This window comes from Stylophora pistillata, chromosome 3 (assembly GCF_964205215.1).
Source record: "Stylophora pistillata chromosome 3, jaStyPist1.2, whole genome shotgun sequence".
NCBI lineage: Eukaryota > Metazoa > Cnidaria > Anthozoa > Scleractinia > Pocilloporidae > Stylophora > Stylophora pistillata.
The window spans coordinates 12,644,678-12,657,500 of NC_142521.1; the positions used below are offsets into that span (position 1 = coordinate 12,644,678).

The 12,823-nt window shown below is 39.9% G+C and overlaps 2 protein-coding genes across 4 annotated transcripts in view; one reads left to right on the forward strand and one right to left on the reverse strand.

Moving 5' to 3' along the window:
• Positions 1-1,600: 1,600 nt before the first annotated feature.
• On the reverse strand, positions 1,601-7,549 carry LOC111335236 (uncharacterized). Its single transcript, XM_022941106.2, has 4 exons — positions 7,076-7,549; positions 5,456-5,597; positions 2,827-4,142; positions 1,601-2,630 (listed from the first exon to the last, which is right to left on the reverse strand). The coding sequence occupies exons 1-4, from the start codon at positions 7,547-7,549 to the stop codon at positions 2,418-2,420; spliced, it is 2,145 nt and encodes a 714-aa protein (XP_022796841.1). The 3' UTR covers positions 1,601-2,417.
• Positions 7,550-7,827: 278 nt separating this feature from the next.
• The window catches only part of LOC111335220 (uncharacterized), a 17,833-nt gene continuing 12,837 nt past the window's right edge, over positions 7,828-12,823 (forward strand). For 2 of the 3 annotated variants that reach the window (XR_015998467.1, XM_088752311.1), the window contains exons 1-4: positions 7,828-7,968; positions 9,078-9,687; positions 10,414-11,240; positions 11,500-11,656. Coding sequence is in view for 2 of the 3 variants with exons in the window: in XM_088752311.1 (XP_088608437.1) it covers positions 9,168-9,687; positions 10,414-11,240; positions 11,500-11,656 (1,504 nt within the window). In the remaining variant the exon portion in view is untranslated. Of the gene's footprint in view, positions 7,969-9,077; positions 9,688-10,413; positions 11,241-11,499; positions 11,657-12,823 lie in introns of those variants that run through there. The other variant, XM_088752312.1, reaches the window with a different exon arrangement.

The window sequence follows — 12,823 nt, forward strand, 5'->3', positions numbered from 1 at the left end:
TGATGACTCGAACATAATAGAGCTAAATAAAGGGCTACTTCATTGGGTCTGTGCCGGATACCAAATCAAATTTCCCATAAGAATAGAAATGAGAGAAAATGTTTGAACTGATCAGCGAAGAGTGATTAAAAAAAACTTTTTCGGGAATGACTGTTGAACTTGTGACGGCCTCGCCTCCGTTGTTTAGTCTTGTCACGTAACGTGTTCTCTCATCTATCGGCGTGACATGATTTGCTTTGTATTATATTCTCGTCTTCGGGTTTATTGGGAGTCAACAGACGCTTTCCGACTTTTTTCAACCTGAGGTTTAATTTTGCTAAGTGGAACATTTTGGCCTTCGCTGGGCCACTTCGGTCGCCAGCATCACCTCTTGGCAAGTGTTTGGCTATCTAAAATGAATTTTCTAGAAATGGAAGAAGACATACATTGATACAGAACTCCATAACTGTGCTTCTTTGCATGCACATGTTTAGGAAATTCGAGCCGCCATTTTGTTTTCAAGTTCTTTCGCCACTCAGCTTTCTTCCATTTAGATCATGCAAAACACATTGTTTTTTTAATCACAAAAAAACCACATTTGGATCCATAAAAGATAGAAAATTCTTACTAAAAGCGTCAAACGTAAGTTGGTTTCGTTAAGTGGCCAAAAACCCTTCCCGTAAGGCTGGAGCGCCTTCTTCCCGTCGAAACTGGAACCGCAAACTGCAAACGTGACGGCAAAGAGGTGGTCACGTGACCTCTTCAGGTTCGCCGTTTGCCGTAAACGTGATGCTAAAGTTCCCTAATAATATGGTGGAATTCACTTGTACATAGACTTTCTAAAGTCGTTCGCTTGGTTTTCTGTCTCGCTCGCGCTCCGCGCTAACTGTCGCGCTACGCGCTCTCAAAAGCGCGACTTGTGAGCAAGTCTAACTTGTACACTTTGATGAAAATCGACACCGACGAACCAGTGGACATAAACAATCTAGACTAAAGCATATTCAGGGGTCATCATAATAAAAATCGCTGAAATTCCGATTGATGAGTCCGAGTTTGACCTCAGACCGGGCCATTGTGTCGTGTTGTTAGAAAGGACACTCAAATGGGACAGTGCCCGTCTCCACCCAGAAAATGTGTGCCAACAAACTATCGAGAGAACTTGTCGAAATACTTTGGGTTACCCCGAGTTGGATTGGCATCGTGTCCAGGGGGAAAACCTCTGAAACCAGTGAAAGCTTCAGCTCCAGGTCTTCTGGACCATAGTTAGTAGAGTGAGTTGTTAAAAGTGCGATAAGCTCCAATCCTGATTTAATTGCCATGGCAACATATAGTTTTAGTTTTTAGCTATAAATCCCAAGAATAGTTTAAGTCACCAGCCCCACGAGGTGCTTGTTTGAAAGTGGACGAGTCTTGCACACACCGGTAGCAGACAATAAGTTCGTACCTACCCAATTTTTTAATTGACATATTAAGATACCGTATGCATTCATAACCCAGGATCATTCTTTACAAACTACCCAGGCTTCATATCTTGGATGAAACTAAGATTGTGCTGTCATCGAAAAATAGTAAATAAACTTAAACACTTAAGCCTGATCCATATAATTAATCCAGTCGTAACTACGCCATTTCGCCCTTTTATTCTTTCTATTCCGAAAAAAAAAACCACAATTGTATGAAAATTCTAACGTTCCTAGTGTACTTACTTTGGAGAGCAAAGAAAAAGGAAATCCTCGAACAATGAAAATTAATCAACTTACGATCAAATCCAAGTCCTATTCTATCTAATTATTTTAATTTGATTCTATAATTATTTAAGTTCCTAAGAATCCTCCCGCCCCACCCTAGAGATTCAACATATTGGGATGCGCCCCTTACCCCCAATTGTGTTGACAATCCCAAGTATTTTTTGCCGGAATACTTATTTTCCAATCAATTTTTCCACGAGAAGTTTGAAACAAGACAAGAAAACTTTTCAGTGGCTGCAAAAAGTTCAGATAACAAAGGCAAATAGTGTACTCTTTATGTAATGCAAACTGTAAATGTCCTAGTGGAAGTGAACTTGACTATCTACGTCTCAGATACAAGCATCCCACTCAAATATTCAAAGAACCCTTTAAGCGAGAAATGCCTCGCTCCATCTAATTCCTGACATTTAAACTTTTTTCTTATTTTTGCTAGCTTTGGTGTTTGTTTGCTTGTTTTTTTACGCATTTCGCATTGTAGTTCCAAATGATAAGGATAACACTAGATATTTCGAAAATATCTATCAAAAACTCGAACGTCTACATCATCTTGTTTAACCTCTTACGCACTGCAAGACCTCGTGAAAGAAAAAGTCTATGTAGTTCAAAAATAAATTAATTGTTCGTCTATTTTCATATCGCCAAGTTCCCCTTCCCTAGCCCCACCCAAATAATTTACTTAGTCATAACATTTTATTCATCACTTGTCCGTTCTATTTGTTCCAATTTCCCGATTACTTCGGCCATTTTCGGTCTTTCTTCGGGATCTTGTCGTACGCAACTCTTCACCAGGTTTCTTAAGACTTCATCTTTTATCAATGAAACCTGGTCTTCAGTTTGATGAGGAACGGGGAGTTCCCGGATGCATATTTCGCAGAGCAACAAACCGAAGCTGTAAACGTCGATCTGTGGAATGTCAAGACAAATAAAATTGCTGCGGCAACTATTTTAAAGTGAATGCACTTGACTTTTACTCTCACAAAATTCATCACAGGGCTAAAATCAACTTTCATTTTTAGATCAAACTTGTTTTGAATGGGAACGAGTCAGATTCTACCCCATCCCCACACTTTAAAATACAACCGAATGAAGAAAAACAAACCTTTGGCGACTGCTCTAGCGAGAGGGCCTCTGGTGCAGAATATATGACAGCCCCGGGGTTTATGGTCCTACAGTGTCTCATGAAGTTCGCGGTACCATAGTCACACACTTTAGCACGCCACTGATTGTCTCGTCGCCATAGCAATACGTTAGCGCTGCTCACATCGCGGTGAATAATGGGAGGTTTGTTCAGGTGCAGATAGTTAAGGGCCCTTGCCACGTCAAGCGCAATAGTGACAATGTCTGCTTTATTAAGCGGTTGTTTCTCAAGAAGATCTCTCAAACTGGTATCCATCAGTTCTGTGACAAATAAAGGGACGCCATCATCATTTGTTGCTCCGACAAACTGAAGAAGACAGGGATGCCGACACCTGGAAGCGATTTCCATCTCGCGCATGAACAAACGCCTGTTATGAGGCGAGAGAATCAGTTCGTGAATCTGTTTCACCGCGACTCTACAGCCGCGGAATTTTCCTTCCTTCACCACGCCCCAACCACCAGTGCCCAGACTCTTTCCTATAGACACTTCTATTTCGTCACGGCTTATTATCCAGTCGCTTAAATCCAGATCCGGATGAGCTTCATTTTCACTCGTTCCCTGGTAGATTGCTGAATCTTGTGGTCCTTCATTGAGCTGGCCAGTCTTTTCCTGATGATCCAGTCTTTCTTTCAAGGCCTCTAATTCCGTTTGCAACGCCATCTTAGAACTCCTTCCTTCCTCCATTTCTTTCATGAGGCCCTGTAACTGTCGCTCAATATCTGATCTCAAGGCGCGCTCTTCGATCAATCTCCTCTCAAATTCACCCCATTCGCGGTCAAACTGTTTCTGCATTTTACGAATCTTACTTCGTTCCTCCTCTAACAAACTCTCTACCTCTGCCCGGTGAAGTGCCTCTTCGGTTAAACTCTTGAACAAAGCATCACATTTCTCTCTCAGTTTCCCTCCGAGTGTGACCTCTTCATCCAAGTGCTTTTCCAAGCTAACAATCTTGTTATTGCTTTCTTTCAAACAATACTGCGTCTCATGCAATAGCTTCTTTTGCTGGAGATATAACTGTTTGAAGTCCTCGGCTTCGTCCTCGCTTGATTTCTCTCCCTTTTCAAAACTCTCGGAGTCGTGCTCGACGCTTTCACATTTCTCTATATTGTCAATGACTTCTGATCCTTCCACGTTATTTTCGTCCAGAATTAAAGCGTCACTCCTTCCTTGAAGAAGCTCAGCTTCGATCAGAGAGTGCCCTGAGCTTTCCATTCCAGAATCCTCTCCACCAGTCTTCTCTCCATCTCCTATGCATGTGTACTCATCTTGGTCATTGTCTTCAGAATCATTACATAGAACAAAAAAGAGAAAACAGATTTACCATTCTAACTAATTTAGATGTGCCCATAGAGCCTTGGAAACCCAAAACTGTCTTCCAATTGGATTTTCCTCCTGGATGTAACCCCATTGCACATCTTGAAATTAGTTTACAATTTACTGTTAATCAATCATAAAATTAAAAGTCAACTATTTTTTTAAGACCTTTCTTTGTAAATGATTGTTACAAGGATTTGGTGTCAAGTCCAAGGGCATCTCCCATTGCTACCTACAAGATATTAGCTTTTGCCTCTCTAATTGACAATGATCTGATGAGGTAAAGAATAACACAGGCAGACCATACTACGCATTCTTGGTTGACAAACGTTGACTTGAGACAAACAAAAATCTATGAAGATTATGAATGAAGTCCTGAAAATTGCCCATCTAAATTACATCCCAGTCTGATTATCTCAAACGAGTTAAATCAAATTCTAATCAACCCATTCATGGAATTCTTTCGCCCCCATAGGCTGTGTGAAGCACCAATTTATGAAATTACTTTTGGCCAGGGGCCATTTAGAGCAGAAAGGGAAACAAGGCTTGCAACTTGGTGGCCACCAGCTGCGACTTTCTCCACTTCAAACTAGAATTAACCCCAAACTATGGAAAATCTCTCCTGAGTATTGAGATATTCAGCCCAAGATGTAAGTAAATATGCAACTTTCAGAGCTTTATACAGATTGGTAACCCTCATAGATTTTGTATATATTTACATACGAGTTTGTTTGTCTCATGTCAACAATTATCAACCAGAAACACATAGCATGGTCTCCCCATGGTAACAGCTTCCCTTCACAATCTCACAGAACCTCAGAAGCCCCTTGCTACTGTTATTTGTAACATAACCAAAGTAAAGCGCGTGCTCTGATTGGTCAATTTAGCATCTCCCATTTGCCCATGGGTGTACGCTGCTGATGTGAGCAAATGCAAAGACTATTTTTCCATGTGCACTTGTTTTTTCTGGTCGCGTAAGATTTGTTAAATAAAAGGGAACTCTTAAGCTACAATGTATCAATGTTATGTTATAAAACAAATGGTAAACACCACAACGTACACTACTGAGTTATGGATGCACTTGGGAGGTTTGCTAAGCACTCAAGAAGCTAGAGTCATTCTCGGCTATCACCTCGAGCGACTTTTACGCTTCTTTCATGCTTAGCAACCTCCCGCGTGCATCTATAACTCAATAGTATATGCTGTGGTGTTTACCATTTGTTAATTAAAAACAATCAACTGTACATTCAATTCAATTGTTATCATCTTTTTGTACCTTTCACTTGCTGATCCCCTTCTTCCACAGGAATTGTGATTCTATCCAGTGACACAAACAAACCAGCCCCGGGGGAACATTTGAAGTACCTCTGACATCGGAACACTCCATCTGTTGTTCCTCTGTTTTGAAAGCGGGGATCCTGGTTATCAGTCAGAACAAAGGAAAGTAAGTTCAAAGTGATGCCAAGAAAACCATATTTTAGGTAGGAATTGTTAAGTTAAGCATTTTAAAGTAAATCTTAAAAATCATTGTGATGCTCGAGTGGCCCATTAGGCTGGCACTCAACTCCAGTTTCTGTGGCGTGAAGTAACTAGAAGTATTTCTATCCCCCCTGGATGGGATGCCAATCCATAGCATGGTTGCCCCCCAAAAATGAAATTTTCCAGGACCCATTGAAACACCTGGGTGAAGAGAGGCACTGTAAGAGTAAAGTGTCTTACCTAAGAACACAACACGATGTCCCCGGTCAGGGCTCGACTCCAGACCACTTGATCCAGAGTCAAGTGCACTAACCACAAGGCCACCATGCTTCCCGTCAGCCGACAGGTGTGCTTAGAATTGTCCGCTTACAGGTTTTTCTTTTTTCTTTTAACGGATTTGTTCTTCATGTTTGGCAATGATATACTGATGTGTACTTGCCTAGATTGAAGACTGAAGGACCAGCCCACCACAAAGCTTGTGCTAACCATAAAAAAGAGGAAACAGGGACTATACAGTTGAATCTGTATTAAGCAAACACCCATCAGGAATGATGGACTGACAGCTTAACGCAGGTTAACGGCCTAATACAGGTCCATAGTGAAGGGGAATCATAAACACAATAAAAAAGCCATTTTTACACCATAATTGACGACTTCATATACAAAAACTTGCTAAAAAAACTATTCACATTGACTTTCGGGGATGACTTTCGGGGATGAACATGAATTAAACTTTATTTGAAAGTTGGTTTGTAGTCTTATTAGAGTGGTTCTGCTCTTAGTGATCATTCAAAACAGGTAAAGGACAATACAATGAAGCCATTGGGACTCAATAAAGGGTGACCACAACTCATATAGACCAACAATAGAGGGGACTGCTTAGAAGAGGAGAAAATTACAGTGTTTATGGTGAAAGAATTTTGAGACTTTGACTATTGACTGCTTAAAACAAGGTGACCCTTTAATACAGGTTTGACTGTAGTTAGTTCATACCTGGGAGTAGTCTATGATACCTAACCACAAGTAAATGTGAACACAAAGACAACACAATCTGCTCTGCTCAGTCATTTTGAGACAACCATTGTAAATCCAGCTTGAGGCTTAACCCAGTTCAGAACTCAACAAACAGACCTCTTTAGCTTGTATGTTTTGTTTACCCATTTCAAGTCTCACGAGAATTCCCAGCTTTATCTTTTGTAAATTAAGTATACATGTGTACATGAATAACAGCAAATTTGAAGGAAACAGTCCTCTTAAGTATTCTCACATAAACCTTAATGGGTAAACAAAACATACAAGCTAAAAAGGTCTTTTGAGACAGGATTCTACAGGAATGAAGCACAGGAAATACATAAAATGCAGTCAGGAAACGGTGATCTGATCTTAAGGAAAAAAATTAAGACATAATTGCACTCACCACAATCTCAACACCAAACATGATCCCATCATAAGGAGGAAGGGCGCCTTTGTAATGAACGATTGCATCCACATTCTTCTTTAAATCATCCATCCACACAAGTACCTTACATCCTTCATTCTCCGTCAAAGCCCATCTCAGAAGATCCTGTCTGTCATTCACAATGCTACATCTTTTACTAAAGGATTGAACAGCCAGCAAAATTTGAGCGTCTTCTAATGAGATAACTTGTAACTCTTCTTTAGGACAATCGACCTCCAGACACTTTTGCTTCAGACCACGTAAAGCTATCTTCTCACTGTCTTGAGCGGGTTGTTCGTCTACTGAACGAGCTTCAAATAATTCGCCTTTCAAGGCTATCGGAGGTTGCGTTCCGTAGACGTAATTCGACAACATTCCCCACAGTACACCAGAATCTTGGGTCGAGGGGTCTTCCAAATCGCGAAGGAGAATGAAATTATTCCTCTTTTCCATCTTTCAGACGGTAATTTCCGCGCCCACAAAATTCGAAATAAACCACCACGCCCTTACTATAAATATTATTTCATAGCAATAAAAAGTCAGCGGAAGATGATGATGAAACTGAAATGATGACGAGGTAGGATTCTTTTACGATGAAGTTGCAGCCGTGGGAGTAGAAAAGACTTTGAGATCTCGCAAAAAACGTATACCTTTTCCCATTAAAACTCTCCCAAGGTGAAAAATAAATGAAAGCAAGGCTCTAAAATACTTGGACTATTAGCAGACGTCGGGGAAATTAGAACGCACAGCTAAGTCCCGCCTTCGTCACTCCTTCCGCCATGATGCAAATATTAACCGTGAGAGATCTGGGGAGAAAAACAAAAATATTCAAGATGGCGCTGGTGCGAACAGGACCTTGACTATCCTTCCAGGTATCCTGATATATATTTTGTTTATATACTTAATATACTTTTTGTTTTGTTTTTTTCGGTAAAAGATTTCGTTTGATTGTACCTTTCACTTAGAGCATCTGAAATTACAAAGTTTTTACCTCAATCTTTCTGTTCTCACCTTTCCGGTTTGTTCCCCCTGAATTTCGAGTTTGTCTCAGGGTATCTACAAAATTCACCGCTTCAGTAAAGTTCAAACACCATATTATTATACAAATTCAAGTGAGTGGTCTTAATCTTTCAAGTTTTGAGAGATTCGCGTACGATCTCGTAAAATCAAATACCGAGGATTGGGTGCAAACTTGGCAGACTTTTTGTAAAGAGGTAAACGCATGGTTTGTGCGAACTGTAACAAGAGGGAGAGGGGGGGGGGGGGGGGAGGTTAGGAGAATCCCTAGCTGCCATTTATTCTACCCCCTTCATGGCTCATATGTTCTTGGGAGTTATAGTCTATGTTAAACCAAAGTCTTTCACACACTTGTCACAAATATACTAAAGACACATTAAGTGATATGACTTTCAGCCTGTAGACTTAAATACGTTTTGCAGAGATGTCAACCACTGGAAATCTGAGATCTGGAAACGTTTTTTATTAAAACATCTGCAAACTCAAACCCCAAAATTTAAGACTGACTGCTGTGTCCCACATAGTGATTGTCAGTAGCTGGATACCCAAATTCCAGATCGAAAACCTGGTTAAGTTTTAATGAAGATGTATATCCTTTTAGTTTTTATCTGGCCGTAACTCTGCAAGGTATGGAAACTTGTTCATAGGAGTGTGGGTGGATCATTTTGTATGCGATGGACTTTGGAATAATCCAGAAGGGTTGGAATCTGTGTTTCCAGAACCCCTATTCCCCCTTTCAGTGTTTGTCTTTGGAAATTCTGTCTCAGATATGTCGTAGGATTGTTAAAGCCTTGTTCCTTTCCAAATGGGATAGACAATATGCATAAAGAAAAACATTTTTGACTCAGAATGTAGATCATTTGGTGAATATTTTTCAAATACCATAAACTCTTTCAAGGAATGAGGACTCTCTTGGGTATAATTATTTCTGTCAATCATTGTTTTGCCACCTTCTCCTCTGTAGCTTGTGACAAATTGCAAGGGGTTATCATCTTGGAGTAAGATGTTGGTAGAAACTGAAAATCAATATACAGATATATAGTAAATATTCACAATGCCCAGAGGTTGGCGTGACATCAACAAACCTGACACAGCTGATTCTCAAAGGGGACGACAAAGGCTATCTCCCCGGAGGAAAAAGTCATGGGAAAAAGAAACTTTTACTCCTTCAGCTACTTCTTGTGACTTTGAGCAAAGAATTGGTGGCACTGCAAATGCTACAACATTGCTCAATAAGAGACTCCATACAGAAGTTCTTTCAAACTTAAGAGGGACCTTAGATCCAATTGACATCCCCAACACATATTCACCTATTAATCTACAAAAAGATACATCACCAACATCAAACAGTCTTCAGGGTATCACTCCACTTATATCCAGTAGTTCCTCAAACTCTGGTAAAAAAGTACTTAGCCCAAGTAGTCCAAAACCGCAGGGGCTTATTCCATTGTTAGCAGGGTCACCTAATAATGTGGACTTGGTAGGATCTGTTGCACGACCATCAACAACCCCACAGTGGATGCAGTATTTAAGTAATCAAAGTGTTGGTGGAAAGGAACAAGATTTAAACTCAGGTTTGTTATTAAGTCTTCCAGATTTTTATCCATGGTAATTAATAGGAGCTCTCACATCTGTTTCTGTGGTAAGAGTGTTCCCCTGGTCCGGTGATATTTTCTCCTTTTTTCCCATGGATAATGTGTAATGTCATTGTGTGTAATTGTGGTCATGATAGGTTTGATCATTGCAAATAAAGTTGATAACATTTACTATTTAGGATATGCATTTTAGTTGTCCTATCATAAATATATATGTTTTTAACCAAGTTTGGTTGTTTTTTTTATTTCGTTCTTTTTTTTTTTTTATGGACAGATTAGGTGTACACAGGGTTGATAAAATGTCAAATAAGAAAAACAAACAAACAAATAAGGATACAAACAAACTTAACCAAACAAATTAAAACATAAACAAGAAACCAAGAACATTGTTCAGTAATCTTGAGTAAACAAGCTTAGTCAATAAACAATTTCCCACATTGCCAAAATGTTGGCAATGGTCTAAGATACCATCGGGGGGGGGGGGGGGTGGATAGCATTACACTTAGCTCTCCACCCATGTCTTTGTAGTGTTAGCAATCAATGTTTAATTTTCAGGGTGAGCTGGTTCCCACATTTCTTACTCATTTTATGGGTAATTTTTAGTTGGGGTTCACCTGCAGCCTTATTAAAGAGGAAGGTCTCCAAGGGACTATGTGGTTGTTATGAAGCAAGAGGCAAATCCTCATTTTATTTTATGAATCACAGGTACTTCCTCTGGACTTCAGTATTTAGAAGAAGAGATTGAAAAACTTCAGTTTGAACAAAGTAAATGGGGGAAAGAAAGAAATGTCTTAGTAACAGAGCTAGAAGGCCTTCAAGAGGAATTTGAGATGACAAAGCAAGCAAAAGAAGAAGCTGAACAAAGAATTACCAGCTTGGAGGGAGAATTAAGAATCAAAGATGAACATGTGAATGAACTGCAACAAACTTTAAACACAGTTCAACAAGCACTAGAGGAGTGCAGACAAAAAGAGTCCTGTGATTGGGCTATATCACGGGATGAGATTCACATGACAGATACCTGCCTTGGGGTGGGTGGGTGGGGCACTGTCCTGCTGGGAAAATTTAGAGGCTGCAAAGTTGCTGTGAAGCAGATCCATGAATTGATACTTTCTCCACATAACCGACGTCTGTTTGAGCGTGAAATGAACATTGCCTCAAGATGCCGCCATCCTTGCTTGCTACAATTTATAGGGGCAACAAATGATGAAGGAAGTCCGTTGTTTGTAACAGAGCTCCTGGAATCTAGTTTACGAACACTACTAGAGCAGCAACCTCTCCCTGCTTCAGATATCTCTATTTTATCCGTCGACATAGCGCAAGCACTTAATTACTTACATTTGAGCAAACCTCCCATTATCCACCGTGACATCAGCAGTGCGAATGTGTTGCTATGGCGACAAGGCGAGCAATGGCGAGGTAAGGTTTCAGATTACGGAACTGCTAACTTTATGCAACAGACCATGACAGTTGCCCCTGGTGCCATGATATACAGTGCGCCTGAAGCACTCACTTCAAATCAGACAATCAAGGTTAGTTGATGTGTGTTCATTAATCAAAGTACTGAATTAGACTTACTTTGAGCAAGATCTCTGTTATGAATTGCTCCAACGTAGAAATATACCGGTTTTCTTAGCCATTTTACGACTGTAATAGTTTACTAATAAAACTATTTGTTTCATGACCTTAACGGTGCCCACCTTGCAAAGTAAAGGAAAATAGAACGACTGTTTTTTCTGCAATAAATCTAAGATATTCTTCTTAATTTTTTGCTCTTTGTATCCTTTTCAGATCGATGTGTACAGTTTTGGAGTTCTTCTTTGTGAAATGTGTATACGGGAACTACCAGATCCTCAGAATCGCAAAGAGCAAGTGGCCATGGTAGCGAATCACGTGTTACGAGGTTTGATACGGCGCTCTGTTCAGACGGACCCAAAGGAAAGACCAAGTATGCATGAGATTATCGAGAATTTGGAATCGTCCTAGCTCTTTGAACGGAAATAAGAAAAAAAAAGGTTTACTATTTTTTCTATCCACACAGTATACATTTTAATCAAATTTTAGTTACAGAGAAGTCGAGTAAAAATAGAACTCTAAATTACTGTAGAAATTAGATCGCAGTACACTGTTTGGTTAGGTTTGTCATGTATTGACCATCCTCGGAGACCCAGGGGCTGTCGGTCGATTTCAAGTTAGGGCATGAAGAGCCCCTGGGGACATTGTCTTACAAGACTAGTTCCAAACGGTCGAAGTCGTTCTGCCATCTGATTGGAGCCAGAAAATCTTTGTGTTTTTCTGTCCAATCAGAGTGAAGTGTGCTTTAGAGTCCTTTCGTGTGTTTTAACACGGACATATACTAGTAGCTCAGTTGCTCACTGTGTTTGTTTGGACCGTGCGACGGAGATTTGCTTGAGGTGAAAAGTTTCAGTCTCAGCATACAATGTAAGAGAAATCGATCAGATTGTCCGCGAAAATCTTACCGGAAATTATAGTGAATACTTTCGCAGGTATCACTAGAGAACGTGTTTTAAAGTTTGCGAGGTTTGTATGCAACACGATGGTTGCAGTCATTAATGTGTCGCTTTAAACGTTAAACGAGATTTAAGCTTAAATCTTTCTAGATTTTTTGCATAATTTGCTGTGACTGAAACTTTGCTAATCCCGTGAAGTTATTTCGTCGCACGGGCCTATGGGGTGCCATTACCGCCAAAATTATATTTTTAAAATTATTCAGCCTCTTTTTCATTAACCACTTACTCTTACGACTTAACCATACTTGTCACAATATTATTTAGCCCATTTCAAAAATTATTCAGCCTTTTTTTCATTAATCACCTACTTTTACAAATTAACCATGCTTGACACAATATTATTCAGCCCATTTTGAAAATTATTCAGCCTTTTTTTTTTATGGGGCATGTTTTTAATTATATCCCAACATAACTTGCGGGATTATAAATATATCCCAGAGTTCTTTTCACGTCCTTTTCCTTGCAATATGGCCGACAGGAGAGGGATCGCGGATGTTACACGTTTGCTCTCCCAAGCTGCTACCAATTTGATAAGTCTAGTATCACAAGAGCTTCGAGCAACTAACACTACTTCTGATCTGCGT

What these genes read in the sequence shown, in the direction of transcription:
- LOC111335236 (XM_022941106.2), bottom strand. Translation starts at nt 7,549, where the DNA reads ATGGAAAAGAGGAATAATTTCATTCTCCTTCGCGATTTGGAAGACCCC. An exon ending in AGGGGATCAGCAAGTGAAAG is followed by an intron (nt 4,143 to 5,455) that starts GTACAAAAAGAT and finishes ATGATTCTGAAG; the next exon opens with ACAATGACCAAGATGAGTAC. An exon ending in CGCTAGAGCAGTCGCCAAAG is followed by an intron (nt 2,631 to 2,826) that starts GTTTGTTTTTCT and finishes GACATTCCACAG; the next exon opens with ATCGACGTTTACAGCTTCGG.